This window comes from Lethenteron reissneri, chromosome 37, assembly GCF_015708825.2.
Source record: "Lethenteron reissneri isolate LAM-NWPU_2019-01 chromosome 37, ASM1570882v1, whole genome shotgun sequence".
Taxonomy (NCBI): Eukaryota; Metazoa; Chordata; class Hyperoartia; order Petromyzontiformes; family Petromyzontidae; genus Lethenteron; species Lethenteron reissneri.
The window spans coordinates 13,097,847-13,113,555 of record NC_083815.1 but is presented as its reverse complement, the minus strand read 5'-3'; the positions used below and the strand labels follow the sequence as shown (position 1 = coordinate 13,113,555).

Here is a 15,709-nt window from a genome sequence, read left to right as displayed (position 1 = left end):
GGTGCTCATCTCTTGTTTGCAACCCTGAGCAAGTGGTGGAAACTCCAGATTCTTATGGCTGGGGTGAAACTATCATTAGGACAACCACGGTTGACTTTCCCACAAGTTGGTACTCATTTATTGACCCCCATGCAGATGAAGGGCTGAGTCAACCCCCAGCCAGGATTTAAACGCTCAACCTTCTGATTGCGAGCCGCTCGCTTTTGCGCAGTGGTAGTAAACAAAATATACAAGTAATGTTCTTTCGCAAATAAGCATAAGTTGCTAAACATGTCGAAAGGACCCTAAAAAAGTGTGATCACAGGTGAGAATGGGCAACCTCAGATTATAGACCAGGCTGTGTAGAGCGGTAGTGAACACATTAAACTTCATAGAGCCCTAACAGCCAGAAAGTGTTGCACAATTGAAACGTATCAAGAAAAAACACAATTTAAGCATCTTCTTGGTTCTTTCGGTAAAGTCACATAGAAGGGAAGTAATAAAATAATAAAAATAAACATAATAAAATAATTCTCACGACGTTTCGGCCACAACGCAAGCAGCCGTCCTCAGGTGAAGAACAGGTCTGTTAGAAAGACAGCGTCTGAATGAACACCACCAGGCTTGGCAGCGTATATTTAAGCTGGGTTGGAAGGGGAAGAGCGCCCCAACAAAGGAATTCGCATATCAAGAGGAATCTAGCATACCCATGGGAAATGCAGGTATGCAACCAGTACCACTTATGCCCGTGCATTATGCAGGATTAGCAGCATGGGTATGCTAGATTCCTCTTGATATGCGAATTCCTTTGTCGGGGCACTCTTCCCCTTCCAACCCAGCTTAAATATACGCAGCCAAGCCTGGTGGTGTTCATTCAGACGCTGTCTTTCTGACAGACCTGTTCTTCACCTGAGGACGGCTGCTTGCGTTGTGGCCGAAACGTCGTGAGAATTATTTAATTATGTTTTATTTTTATTATTTTATTACTTCCCTTCTACGTGACTTTACCGAAAGAACCAAGAAGATGAATCCCTGCAGTCACGAAAACTTTAAATCGACAATTTAAGCACGTTATCTGGGTTTTGCCACTTGGATAAGAGGTGTCAAATTAATTGATAAACTCGGACAATATAATCCGCATCGCAATAGCATCTCCCCTGGTTTTCAACAAAGATTAACGAATGCCTCTAATACTGAAAACAGTTTGGATGTTTTACCAAGATTGTATCCATCATACTCTGGGTGGTAGTTTTTCTCGTGGTCGATGGGAATTTTTAGTTTGCTTGAAATGTCTTTCCATTTCGGAGGGACGGGAACTTTCAGTAGTTCTCCAAGATCCGAGGCAAAGTCAAGGCTGTGGCAAAATGGAAATAAAAATTACAATCGGCACGTACATTATCACTCATGGTCCACCATAAATTGCATCCACTGCACAAACCATGGCAGATGCACAAATGGAAAATTTAAAACTCTGCGGTGTGGGACTGTGTTCATCAAGAATGTACAACGTATAACGCTGAAATGCCCTATCCACAAACGTGGAGACATCACAGCAATACACTCCACGGCTCCTGGCACGGTTATCTGACTTGACCACCTAAATGTGAAATTGTAGTTGTTGCTCTGCATCTACATCAGCCATAAAAATAAGAAGAAGACTCAGAAACAAAGTTGAAGTGGTTTCTCGGTCAACTGAACATGGTGCTCAGGTTCCAGAACCACTCAGGTTCCGGTGAGTTGTAACTCCACAGCTGATAACACCTGTTATGCATGATTACCCATCCTATCACTACCAAGTACAACTCTGCTTCGCATCAGATACGATCCGGTGGATTCCGAGCAATTTGGTAATAGGTGGTCCATTATCAACATACTAAATTTAAAATGCTGACTGGATTGTGTAAATACTCTTAGTTCTTTCGGTAAAGTCACGTAGATAAAAAATAAAATAAAAATTAATAAAAATAAAACAATAAAAATCACGACGTTTCGGAGGCAACACAAGCTTCCGTCTTCAGGTGAAACCGTCACAGCAAAATATCTGTACCTTATATAGTGCCTTCTGGCTACCATCAAAGGTTTGTACACGAAGCCATTCAGATATACAAACACAAACATAATTTCAACCGTGATGGGTACAAACTTAGTAATCATTGGAAAGATGTTATCAACCATGCAAAAAAAGATTTAATTACACATTTTTGGACCATCTTATCTGACAGGCACTATTTTACTTCACCGAGTGTTAACATCCCTAACGTTTAACAGTACTCTTTATTGTCAGCCAACACTGGTATAACCATGGGCATTTCTGCTCCTTTTCTATTATGTACCTCCACAGTTACTTGCGCAACACGTCTCTGACCACGAGTCCATTCATCCCACAGTGACTTGCGCACAACCAGCATAACAAAGAGCGGCTTAATCGTATCTAATTCATTTACCCACCCAGCAGTATAACAAAAGCAGTAATTGACCGCTTCACAACTCCTCCTCCCCCGCTGCCCTTCCTGGCTCCTCCCCCCTTAACCACTATATAAGGTACAGATATTTTGCTGTGACGGTTTCACCTGAAGACGGAAGCTTGTGTTGCCTCCGAAACGTCGTGATTTCTATTGTTTCATTTTTATTAATTTTAATTTTTACCTACGTGACTTTACCGAAAGAACTAAGAGTATGAATCCTTGCAGTCACGAAAGCTTCAAATCTAGAATTAAATGGATTGTGTAAACTTGATTTGGAGCTTTTGTGACTGCAATAATTGTGTAATTTAAGGTAATTTCAGGGAGTAGAAATAGATGGGACTAACAACTTACAAATTAAGCTTTAAATGAAACTATCACAATACATTGGGGAATATTTTACCCATAAGCAAGAGTACAGTCCACAATTAACCCCAATTCACAATTTGTTGACAAGCTCACAAACGTTCAGTACGAAATTATTCTGCAGTAATTCACCCCTTTGGCATTAGCTTTTGAAATAAAACAGATATTTTCAATACAATTTGGATAAATAAAGTATCTAAAAGTGATTGTGTTTGTTTTGTTGAATACCATTTGTTTCTTCCTTAATTTTTGTTCATAAAATGTAGTAATGTTTTTTTGCCAGTCCCCTATTCTTGTAACATGTATAGAATGTACCGATACTTGCTGTTTGTAATGTGACACATGAAACAATGATTGTAACGAAGATGTGTACCGTACAACATTTGTACCGTCGAAGGATGCCCATGAAATAAAGCCTAATAGCTCATTGGGCACCTACGACTGAAATAAGACAAATATACAAATATATGACCGTATCTCAAGACGCTGCACAAATACGAGACACGTGCTCATCTCGAGTTTGGCCTCTCTGTGTGCTGTGAAGGGCCATTGCCTGACACATCCCCTATAATATACTTTTGAAGGTAGTGTTACTGATGCATGTGAGTTTTTATTTTTATTTATAATTGTGCACCAATGCATTATCAACAAACAATGTTTGAGTTTGAAGAGTTTTTTTTATTCTTTGGCAGCAGTATATGTTAGGTATAATCACTGGCGAGAAAGGGAAATAAGATTATGCTATGGTAGAATAGTCTAGCAAGACACTTTATAGAGATAGTTATATGCAAAAGAGAAAAGAAATGTATTGAATGTGGACTTGAATCGGTCTTAGCAGTGTAGATGGCCATTGCACAGGAATTCCAGTCACCAGTGTTCTTCCTATTGAACAAAGGTAGATGAAGGGTTGACAGAATACCTTTGTTGTTGTTTAAGTGGAGATCAGGAAGCAGTAGAGTGATATGAAAGGGTACAGGTAGGCAGGGGTGAGTCCATGGAGGATTTTGAAGACAGTAAAGGCAATCAATTTTTTTTTTATCCTTTATATTAAGTTCGCTTGCGTGCTTGCTTGCTTGCTTACGACCGTGCAAATCTTTCGGTCGTTTTTTAACCGACTTCCCGTGATCCAATCGAGCTGACATTTTGCACACAGACTCATTGTGCGTGCCAATTAATTTTCGTGAACATTTTTTTCAAAAATGTTACACTGTTTAGGGAAATGTTTTTAAATATTTAATTACCAATTGCTTAATGGTGGCAGACAATCATCTGACCCATAGGTGGCAGCCATCTCAAGCCAGAGGACGAGAGGACTCTAGCCGCCACGCATATAAAGGATTTATAGTGAAAAACTTTGTTTTTACGGGTTAATTTTTTAAAGTGCTAATATCACCCTCAATAAATTCGGCATCAGTACACATTACAACAGAATGGGAGCGGTACAGGAGGCACGGAGCAACAGGATTGAGAACAGAAACCTGTCACGCCTTTTAGCGGCTAACACTGACTGACCAGAATCAATTGCAACCGCGCGCAAAATAAAGTGCAACCGTGAGCAGCGAATAACATAAGACAGGTAAGTAGTAAATAACATAAGCAAATAAAATAAATGAAAAGTTAAGAAACAGTTTTTATTTAATGTTAGACTTCATGGGAAGGCAAGTCTGATTAGGTGTCTTACACAGACCACGGATTTGACCACAACATTCTTTAGTTGATACAGAGTTGAATTAGGAGCCAGAGGGATATGAGTATGGTGGTGATGCGAATCGATAAGTGGCATGCTGTAGAATTAGTCTTGAGAAAAGCAAGTTTCAGGGGAGTATAGACACACGAATGCATGGTTATATGTCTCAACAAAAGATGTGGATTCGGGAGCTGTTGCACCAAGCGGAGGTGTGAGATCCTGCAAAGTTGAGATGTTGCAAGAGACAAAACTTGGGGATTGATGACAACTCCAGGGTTCGACGTGCTCAAAGCCAGCAAGATGTCAAGAGTTTAAGAGGTGCATGCTCAAATTAGAATCTGTATTGAGTGCACAGTTTTATACTTCAAGGTTTGTACAGTTAATGTTAATGGGGTCCCACTAATTACCAAAAAGTGCCATGAAGCACCTCAATAATTACCACAAAGTATCGCAAAGTACCACAAAGTACTGAAATAATTACCTCGAATTATGTTTTGTGTCTGTTATTTATTAAAAATGCTTTGTTGTTTATGATATTCAAGTATTGTGGTATTAGGTGGTAATTTCTGGTGCTATTTAGTATTAAGTTGCACTTTGTGGTACATTGTAGTAATTAATAGGATCAGTTTAACACGTAGGCTTTTGCGACCAATATTATTCATAATAAAGGTTTTTGGGTTAGATCGCGTTATTTATAAATGTGTCGCAACCCTCCACCACCCGACACGGCCCATCAGTAAAAAATGTGTCACGTTGACAAAAGACAAATAGTCCTTGCCGAGCTTACATTTACAAGCAAATATCTCTCTCCTACTCGCTCCTACATGAACATTAGCTGCCCTGCCCATCTCTAAACCTTTGTAGAGGAGTAGAGGAGAGTGGTGGCGTCGTGTGCGCTGTCCGGTGCGATGACATCACGGGACGTGGGGTCGCACGCGCTGGGCAGTGCACGTGACGTCACGTCTCCTAGGGTATTTAAGGGATACCCCGTGACGTAAGCGGGGTCACTGTAGGAACGGGGATAGTAAACAGGGTGAAGAGGGAACCAGGGATAGTGAGAGGGATCGAATAGGGAGTCTGGGGAGAAGCCGGTGGTAGCCGTAGAGGTGCTTCTCTCTCCGGTCGGTGGAGTCGGCAGACTCCACGATCCGACACGAGAGAGAGAGAGAGAGACTGGAGCTAGCCGGCAGGGACCCGGACTCAGAGTAGGACCCCTAGCCCCTGGGAGTTGTGTACCCTGTGTAGTATTGATAAGTGTTAATAAACCCTGGCGGAAGCCCCTAACTTACCTCCGTCTCCGAGTACGTCCGTCGGAACTACTCAACACCTTTATAAAAACCGCCAGCCTCAGAAGATTCCCCCCTCTTTTTCACCTGAAGACGATTGCTTGTGTTGCGATCGAAACGTCGTGATCTATCATTTTTCTACCTATGTGACTTTACCGAAAAAATCAAAGGGTATAAATAGTTCACTAGTTTAGCCCACTGGTGTGTTGAAGAGTGAATCCACAACATTTACAATTTTTTAGTACGACGTTTTGCTGGTAATTACATCCAGAATCATCGGGCAATTTGCCAGAATAGTTATTATGAATTAATAGGATCCTCTGCCTATACTACTGCCAAGGCAGTTCCTTCAAATCTCATTAAAATTTAAATCTCATATTTCTTGTATCTGCTATAAAGTGTTCTTGGAACCTTACTCTGTGATAGTCCTACACCACAACACATATGAATTGTCTGTGAGCTTTAGAAATAAGTAATTGATTAATCAAAGCAATACATTACACATTGTCATTAATCGCTCGTGGAAGTTGTACATTTCAGAGGCTAAAATTAAATAGATTAACAACAATACAAAGGTCTGCAGAATATTTATGTGAGTTGGTGTAAAGTTAATCGAGTGGAAGGTCAAAAGTGGTGGGGGGAAAACATGGGTACGTATTTCCACCTCTTTCAAGATGTCTGGAAAAATAGGCCAAATTACTCTCGATTAAGGGTCTCTTGAGCTCTCTCTCGTGGAGGCCCTTCTGCCAGCGCGGACATGAGCAAGCAATTGCAAGGCTGCACCTTTACCTACGTGAGTTACCTTACCTGTATTTGGCCACGACATTTGTATAGACAGAGTTTTTGACGCCATTATGGTACTCATCTGGAGGCATCACATCTATAAAGAGAACACATTCAACGTGACAGAGCAGTTGTGGCCAAGTGGCTCAGTGGGATCAACCTCTTCGATAGCAAGCAAATCATTCTATTATGTAGAACTGGAAGCTACTGCTATTTCATACTGTCCTTTGAACCATGGCTTACAGATTCAAATGGTTCCTATTTTGAACACCACATTTCCACCCTTTGCACTGCATTGAAACAACTCAAAACTCCTGAACAACCCAAACTTCCTCCAGCATTTTCTCTGCCCCTGATATGATTTAGCACTTTGAACAAATATATATCGAAATCACTTTTAAACACTTTCTGTAGATTATGAGAAACACATCCGACAGAAAATGCATGAAGGCTGGTAACAAAAACAGGAGTAATAATAATAAAACGTGAAAAAGGTGATTTGCATAAAAGAAACGACATGGTTGTAATCTATATATTGATTTAAAAAAATCTGGTCACAGGTTATGTAAAAGAGTTAAGAAATCTGATGAGGAAATATATACTGAAATGGATGAAGTGTCATTGCTACTAAGCCTTGTTCACTCCAACCAGTCTGTGTTTTACACATCCTCAAAGCCCCCCTTTTAATAACACTCCACTAATTACCAGATCAGTAAAAAAAAATAGCGTCTGGTTTTTTTAAATATTTGGTATAAAATTCGATCCATTCCATATCTTGTAACCCAAGTGGCAAATTCCACACAAACACTCCCATTCCACTTTTACAGCACACTTGCAGAATGGCTCGAAGTGGGCAGAGTCAGTTGCCATTGATAGAGAAACGTTTCTGCTAAAATATGGAGATTTTTTTAAAGTTACAATGACATCTATAAAATTACAACTGCTTGCCACAAAACACAAAGATCTATTTAAATGAAAGACAACACAAAAATACGAAAGATTCAATCTTGATTTGAAGCTTTCGTGACTGCAGGAATCCATACTCTTTGGTTCTTTCGGTAAAGTCACGGAGGTAGACAAAATAATAGATCACGACGTTTCGATTGAAATGCAAGCTACCACCCTCAGGTGAGGACGGTCGCTTGCGTTGTGATCGAAACGTCGTGATCTATTATTTTGTCTACCTTACGTGACTTTACCGAAAGAACCAAAGAGTAATACTAAAGATTGTTGCATTTAGTTTTTTACTTTTGGGAAGGTGCAAGGAAAACAACAATCTAAGCTTTGATTGAGAAGGACTGCCTGTACCTCGAATAGACTGGACAATTGCTACCATTTGAGGTAACGTTATTGCTTAGCCTTCCCAAGTACACACGGACAGTACCATTATCTAACAATGCACGTCTTTGTTATTCAATAACCTCAAATTCCCCATGCAACTTGTCCTTACTTATATGTACATAAGACTTACTGTTAATGTCATAGCATTTCTCAGTCTTATTCCACTCCACACGACTTTTCCAGTATTCCGCGATAGACTTCACCACATCCCATCCTCCCAGTTGTGAAAAGAACTTTAAATCCTGTGACAGTACGATGACAATCAGTACAGATGTGCATCTGCAAAGCTGCACAATATTCAGAATATTTTTCTCATGTCACCCAGGTCTTTCTTACAAAAAGGCAACCTTAAAGGGCTCACGCAATCTGAAAATGTAGACATTTAAAAACAACAAAACCCAACAAACTTTCTCATATTGCAATAGCTAGGGAATGTGTATTCAAGGCTGCCTGACCTGAGTGTGAAGCTTCATCAGTGAGAAGAATGGAAAGTTATGGCTAATAGCACATTTATTATTTGGTTGGTAAAATTAGAACCATATGGAGAGGCTAATTAACGTATTGCCAGGCAGTCAACAGTTGCCTTTATATTTGTAGTGAAATAACACGCGCGGGGGCTTGCAAGCTGTGTGCATGCATGTGCGAAGTTACGGACAGTGAGGTCGCATCGGGACAGACAGGTGCGAAGAGAGAGCCAAGGAAGGGAGACGGCTAATATATACGGGAGCGTGAGGCAGAGGAGTTGAGTTGGTCATAGTGAAGGCAGAAACACATACAAGGGAAGTCCCAAGCACCGCTCTTATCACCTCGCCCTCACCCGTGGTGATGGCTGAACCCCCACGGGTGGCAAGGACGAGGTAGGAGAGGCGAGGGAAGAGAAGCTAGCGGAATCCTAAGTGTGAGCGTGTGTAGCTAGCAGTAGAAAAGCTAGCAGAATCCCAAGTGTGAGCGTGTGTAGCTAGCAGTAGAGAAGCTAGCAGAGTGAATAGTGGAAGACTAGCAGTAGAGAAGCTAGCCGAGTGTATAGCGGAAGACTAGCAGTAGTGAAGCTAGCACAATGAATAGCGGAAGGCTAGCAGTAGAGAAGCTAGCCGAGTGTATAGCAGGAAGACTAGCAGTAGAGAAGCTAGCAAAGTGTATAGCGGAAGGCTAGCAGTAGAGAAGCTAGCCGAGTGTATAGCAGGAAGACTAGCAGTAGAGAAGCTAGCAAAGTGTATAGCGGAAGGCTAGCAGTAGAGAAGCTAGCAGAATTTATAGCGGAAGACTAGCAGTAGAGAAGCTAGCAGAATATATAGCGGAAGGCTAGTAGTGAAGAAGCGAACAGAGTGTGAGGTGATAGGTTAGCAGAAGAGAGCCAGCAGAAGAACAAGGAGAGACCAGCAGTGGAGAGGCTAGCAGAGTGCACAGTGGGAAGCTATCAGAGTGTGTAGTGGTAGGTCAGCAGTGGAAGCGAGCGAAGCGAGCGGAGTTTGGCAGGCAGACAGGCAAGCAGTGGAGAGGCTAGGATAGTGAGAGAGAACAGGTTAGCAGTGGAGAGGCAATGACAGTGAGAGAGAGAACAGGCTAGCAGTGGAGAGGCTAAGAAAGCGGAGCGAGCGGAGCGAAGGAGGCGAGCAGCGCCGGCGGGAGAGTTGCGACGGAGTTACGTGGTGTTGAACGCGAGAAGTTCTGTTGAATAAAAGTGACACCGGAGAAAAAGAAAGAAGAAGTTGTCTGCGTGAAATAAAAACACTACATATTTAAAGAGAGTGATCACTACAATAGACTTGTAGAATGGAGGTGATAGAGAGGCAGATGTCCATCTTTCACGGAAGATAACTGGAAAACATCGCCAAAAAGGACATTCATTACGTTATGTTTTTGAAAATATACATAACTGTACATGCTATACAAAATTACTCGTTTGGACCATCACTGTGCTCCCATTGGGTTCTGTGTATGGTACCTGAGTGACAATGAAGTACTGCTGGAAAGCAAAGGACACATCTCCATTGATGTGGATTTCCTGCTGCCCGTAAATGTCTTCCGGGCAAACTTCATGTCCAGCCACAGCGCTCTCCCAGGGGAACTTTGCTCCCTGTTGACAAAAAATGAGCAACGTTTCCGTTTGCAAAAAGATGGCCCACGTTAACAGACCGGTTAACGTTAGAGTGATGTTTAACACGAAGGCTTTTCGCGACTAATATAATCCAGAAGAGGTTTTTGGGGGTTAGATCGCGTAAATATATAAATGTGTCATTAAAACCCACCCCCACCTGACAGCCAGCTAAAAATGGTTGTCACGTAAACCGAACATGCCAATTCGTCACTAGTACAGCACTACCGGTGTGTTGGAGAGCCAAGCTACAACATTTACAATCTGAGTACGACGTTTCGCCAGTAATTACAACTAGCTTCATCAGGCGATAGCCAGATTTGTGGAGAAGTCTAACTGTTTCGTTCCTTATGTTGAGGCGTAGAACCACATGGAGACGGAACTTCATATAAGGGCTTTCGCCATTTATTAACAAGGGTAACACTCAGCTTACACCAGAGGTAGACGTTCTTTACACTCGGTCCTTCCCGTGGACCCCCAGGCTCTACTCGCCCTAACCTCGGCTATCCCTCAGGCTCTCTCACTACGACTGGGTTCTCCCACACTTCTTGTAGCCCTACTCTCGGCTATCTCCCCGGCTCTCCCACTCGTCGACCCCGGACGGGGGTTAAGCCAACACCGTCCGGTCACGAGCGGGAGAGACTTCTCACAGGCGATCCACCTCTGGCTCCCCACAACGGCCCCGCTCACGTCACGGGATCCTCCTTAAGCACCCCCTTCACTCGGACCCGCCCCCTTTCTTGAGGTCTCCTTACAGAGCTCATGACATGACGTCATCACACTTTGCGGCGCCCATGACATGACGTCATCCCGCTGCTCCTCTACACTTATATAGAGGCGTAGATGTGGTAACCACGCTTCTGCGCTCTTGCGTAAAGTGGGGGGGGGGATTACTGAGTCAATGTACATTATGCATGTGCATTATGCGAGACAGGAAGGATAATATCAAAGGGTTCGCATAATGCAGATGCATAATGTACATTGACTCAGTAATCCATCCCCCCCCACATTGCGCAAGAGCACAGAAGCGTGGTCACCACATCTACACCTCTATATAAGGAATGAAACAATTAAGACTTCTCCACAAATCTAACTGTCGCCTGATGAAGCTAGTTGTAATTACTGGTGAAACGTCGTACTCAGATTTTAAATGTTGTGGCTTGGCTCTCATTCAAAGGAGTGAAGTTAGTGCAAACAATGCATCCATAATGAATAAATAGTAAACAAAGTACGCCTGCAAGCAGTTTTGGTACCCTGTGTCCAGCGGCCCGAGAATTTTCACGTGCGGCACCAAGCCGTGCCACACGGTACTCCAGCATGGTGCGTGCAACCCTGGGGTGGAACAACAGCGCTACGGGATACATCCATGTCTCCTGAAAACATGTGACCACACAAAACATCACTTTTTACGTCAACCACGTTAAATTCGAATTACAAATTGGAAAGTAGGTTTAGAGGGAACCTTCACACTTCTGCATAGATCATTTGATAAATGTATAACAGGACTGGGAGGTGGCGAAGGGGGCTGGGAATGGAGTCCCTACCCATGTGACCTCCCTGTCGCCATGTTCGCCACAAGTATGTGTGGTTAATGCAGACATGATTTCTTGCAAAAGGTTTCTATTCGGTGTTTTAACATCTTAACACCTAGATTTGAAGTTTTCGTGACTGCAAGGGTCCATACGCAACACAAGCTTCTGAAACGTCGTGATTTAATTTATTTTTATTTTTTACCTACGTGACTTTACCGAAAAAACCAAAGAGTATCTTAACACATGTTTTATTACCAGAAAGGGTAAAAATATTCTTATATTTTGATATTGGCAAGGGAGGTCCCATTAATATGATTATAAATTTACGTAACACAACCAAAGTGGCCACTATTACAGGTTACAAGCCATGCAAAGCTACCTGGTCCCAGAAAACGTGTCCAAGATAGTCCTCGTTTCTCTCTCCGTTGGACAGCCCGCCAGGACTCAGTCCAAAGAAGGGATGATCCAACGTGCTCGTAGACGGCAATGCGCTGAGCATGTAGAACATGCACGCATACAACACCTGGGTAAGGTAAAAGTCTCCAGTCATGTCAATGCAGCTTGCGGCCCACAGCTGGGACCAGGCTGCCTTGTGGGTGAGGTACAGCTCGCGTGTCTCAGCTGCACGCAGACCCGCGCGGTATTCGGCTTTGGCTTCACTCTCATCCGTGCTCAGGGCTGTTAGAAATGTCCACTTTTTCACGATCTGTCCAGCGGGCAGCTCCAAGCAAGTTGGGACTGGTGTCCAGACCATATGCACAGTGGTCTTTGAACATTCTTTCCCTTCCGGCGCATGAATCTCACCGTAAATGTACCTGCAGATAATCATATGTACAATGAGAAAGTCCCCGCGAAAGTCAATGCATTTGCCATCATTGTCTAATAAGAAATAATAATTTACAGCCCTTTGTAAATCCACTGTTATATGAAGGACTCTATACCCTTCTCAGGCATGGGGTTTATTTGCCCATACTTCCCCACACCGGTCAATCCGAGATAGTGAATGGGGGGGCCCCAAGACTGGTTCAGATATTACTCGCCAGTGATGTTAGCCAGGTTGGTGAGTTCGTATCGCAGTGCATAAGCCATTGCATCACAACATGCTGCCCATTAAACCTCATGATCTATAATATATAATTTAAAAAAGGATGCTCCTAAACTTTTCTCACTATTACATTTGAGAATGACTTCAACATTCAAATGGATGTTGTATGTTCGTATTTTCGCCAACGTATTGATAATTGGGCTATTGGTGGCACAATACCATGTGTTACATAACAGCTCACATAAAAAAGTATAACAGGACTTCCAACATCACTTCATGTGAAGTTTTCTTATCCAAACTAGGTAACACACTTCCCCACATGTTCACCGCATGAAACTTTAAACAATATTTGAAACACTAAAAGTTGCGATTTAACCCAATTAAGTGAAAAAATGAATTTAATGTGATGTTTCTCTGTGCAGTCATTGGTTATTCATTCTAGATTTGAAGTTTTCGTGACTGCAAGGATCCATATTCTTTGGTTCTTTCGGCAAAGTCACGTAGGTAAAAAATAAATTAAATCACGACGTTTCGGACGCAACACAAGCGTCCGTCATCAGGTGGGACAACCACAGAAAAAAACCGTTGCTGAAGTAGGCAAGACAGCTGCTAGTAACAGGGGGTTATATATAAATGAGGGAGGGGGGCGGAGGCAAGGATAGAGAGGGTGGGGGGGGGAAGCAAATATGACATTGACGGCAAATAACCTGAGGAGCAGCGAGCGGTAAATAACCCCGTTACTAGCAGCTCTTTTGCCTACTTCAGCAACGGTTTTTTGCTGTGGTTGTCCCACCTGATGACGGACGCTTGTGTTGCGTCAGAAACGTCGTGATTTAATTTATTTTTATTTATTTTTTACCTACGTGACTTTAGCGAAAGAACCAAAGAGTACAGTCATTGTTTACTCAGCTGAGACTCCACTCACGACACTTCAGAACCCAGATTCACGGAATGCCGAGGCACAGATTCGAACTCAAGTCTCAGCGATGCCAATTCAGCGCTCTGAGCCCCTAGGCCATCTGGTCAGCTCTCAAATGGATGTGAATATATATTCCCATATATTACCAATGTCACAATTATATTATCATATTAAATCATTTTTAAAAACACAACAAAAGCATGTTTTAAAATACCAAAATACTAAATGTTTAATAACCTCACATTAAATGGGTCAACATGCTTATAGAATTTTTATAACATAATAAACTCAACCATGCCACATGTGGATACGTTAATTGCACCTCGGATTAGCATAGTTGGCTATGTACGGTGCTAAAGAAGTTCAATGTACATACCTACACACATTGTAGTATTATGGGTGTATAGTTTAAGACATCACCTGTATTAATAACAAGGATGGTGCCAAACATGGGGAAAATAAAAAGCAAGATAACGAATGTCTGTCTCCCCACCAGAAAATGGGTGACAGTAAGGTTATTGATATGTAGCAAATGAAGAATACTTGTGGATTGAGGAGAGCAAGTTACTGAGACAAGTGTAGTGTGTTGGACGAGGCACACGCAGAAATCTGGAGGCACCACACTTTATTATAACATCTCGCCTAGGGATAACACAACACAACTCTAGAAGGCAACACTTGGGAAGGGGAATCAATACTAGACCCCTTGGAAGGGGTCCCCTTATCCCTCAGCCCCTATAGCCAATCTCCCAGGCTCCCCGCGCCGCCGCACCGATCGCTTCCATCGCTGGACTGAGCCCTCCGCTCCACCCCCGTTCCTCTCTCCTCCCCCACCCCCGAGCCAGGCCCCGTGCCGCCCCTGGCCACGCTTCCTGCTGCTCGGTCTCTCGAGAGAACAGGAGCCAGCGTCACATGTCCCCGGGCCCTCCCACCCGGGTCCCCTGAACTCCCATGAGCCGGCACATCCCCTCTCTCCTCCAGTGACGGGGCCCCGCCCAGCAGGACCCGCTTCCCGCAACGTCTCCGTCGACTCCCTGCAGAGGTACGTGCCCTCACTCATATAGATCGTGGGTGCTTACCGCATACACCCCGTAGGGACGCGACTTACGTCCTTACACAAACATTGCAGTTGCACCACGAGATCAGCAGCTAAGGGGAACACGCAAAGCTAGATGGACGGATAGAGTAACTGTGGTTTATGGAGGTCGGATGTCAATTGTGGAAGCAAGCGATGACAAGGTGGGGTGGCATTGATGACGAGATGAGCTCTTCATTTTGGTTGATCTTTAAAACAATTGTTCCTGTGTGCATTCATTTTTGAAATTTACATTTATAAAATTTATAACCTTTTCAAAGCAACAATTCAATCATATGCTGCATCTCACCTTGCTTCAAGAAATGCAGACCCTTCTTTAAAGTCAATATCTTCACTGAAAGGTGTGAAGCTGCTGGACAGGTTGAGGTGGAGGGGAGATTGGTCCGGGCCAGTGCGCCGCACATGCACGCTGTGCACCAGCAGGTTTCTACGAGAGCGGTGCGCGTACATTCGCTGCACCACCAGCATACGTTCGCTCTTCAGCACGCATTCAAACACACCTGCAAGAGAATGTAACACTTGTGTAGGTTCATAAAGGTTACAGCAAATATACACCACATATATGCACACAAGCCGATTACCAAATCACCTAAAAAAGAGCCCAATCTCATCAGGCCTCAGAAGCAAAGCAGAATTAAGCCTGGATAGTGTTTAGATGGCTGACCACCATGCACATATTAGTTGAAATATGCAGCTGAGAAGCTGTGTCATATTGTGGTAATCAGAGGGTAATGCAGAAAAATGCTTTGTTGGATTCTTCTATGCTCACCCATCTATGCTACATGCCTTCACCAACCCAGAGACCAGGGTGGTCATGTTCAAACAACTCCTACGACTTGCGCAGTGAAATGACAAAAGGGTTGTGCATGTATATTTAAACACATATGAATGCGTAGTAGTTCCAGAGAGTTGTTTCCATATACCATATAAAGAAAAATGATTTTAACTCAGTTAGTTTTACTGCAGTGCCTTGAAAGATCCAGCAATCTGTGGTTTGGACCAAATGTTTGACATTTCTCTCACAAGCACATACTGCGGAGATGAGGGAAGGTTCCCTCCTCGGCCTAGCCATGTCAGTATTCCGTGGAGGCAGAGAGCTCGTGCCCAAGTGAATATTA

The 15,709-nt window shown here is 43.1% G+C and overlaps 1 protein-coding gene across 6 annotated transcripts in view; it reads right to left on the bottom strand.

Annotated features, from left to right (window-relative positions):
* PGGHG (protein-glucosylgalactosylhydroxylysine glucosidase) overlaps positions 1-15,709 on the bottom strand; it is a 47,357-nt gene that overhangs the window by 14,258 nt on the left and 17,390 nt on the right. For all 6 annotated transcript variants that reach the window (XM_061566396.1, XM_061566394.1, XM_061566395.1 and 3 more), the window contains 7 exons: positions 14,881-15,091; positions 11,911-12,346; positions 11,253-11,372; positions 9,850-9,981; positions 8,035-8,146; positions 6,588-6,660; positions 1,197-1,333 (listed from right to left, as the gene is read on the bottom strand). In XM_061566396.1, the coding sequence (XP_061422380.1) occupies positions 1,197-1,333; positions 6,588-6,660; positions 8,035-8,146; positions 9,850-9,981; positions 11,253-11,372; positions 11,911-12,346; positions 14,881-15,091 (1,221 nt within the window). The remainder of the gene's footprint in view (positions 1-1,196; positions 1,334-6,587; positions 6,661-8,034; positions 8,147-9,849; positions 9,982-11,252; positions 11,373-11,910; positions 12,347-14,880; positions 15,092-15,709) is intronic.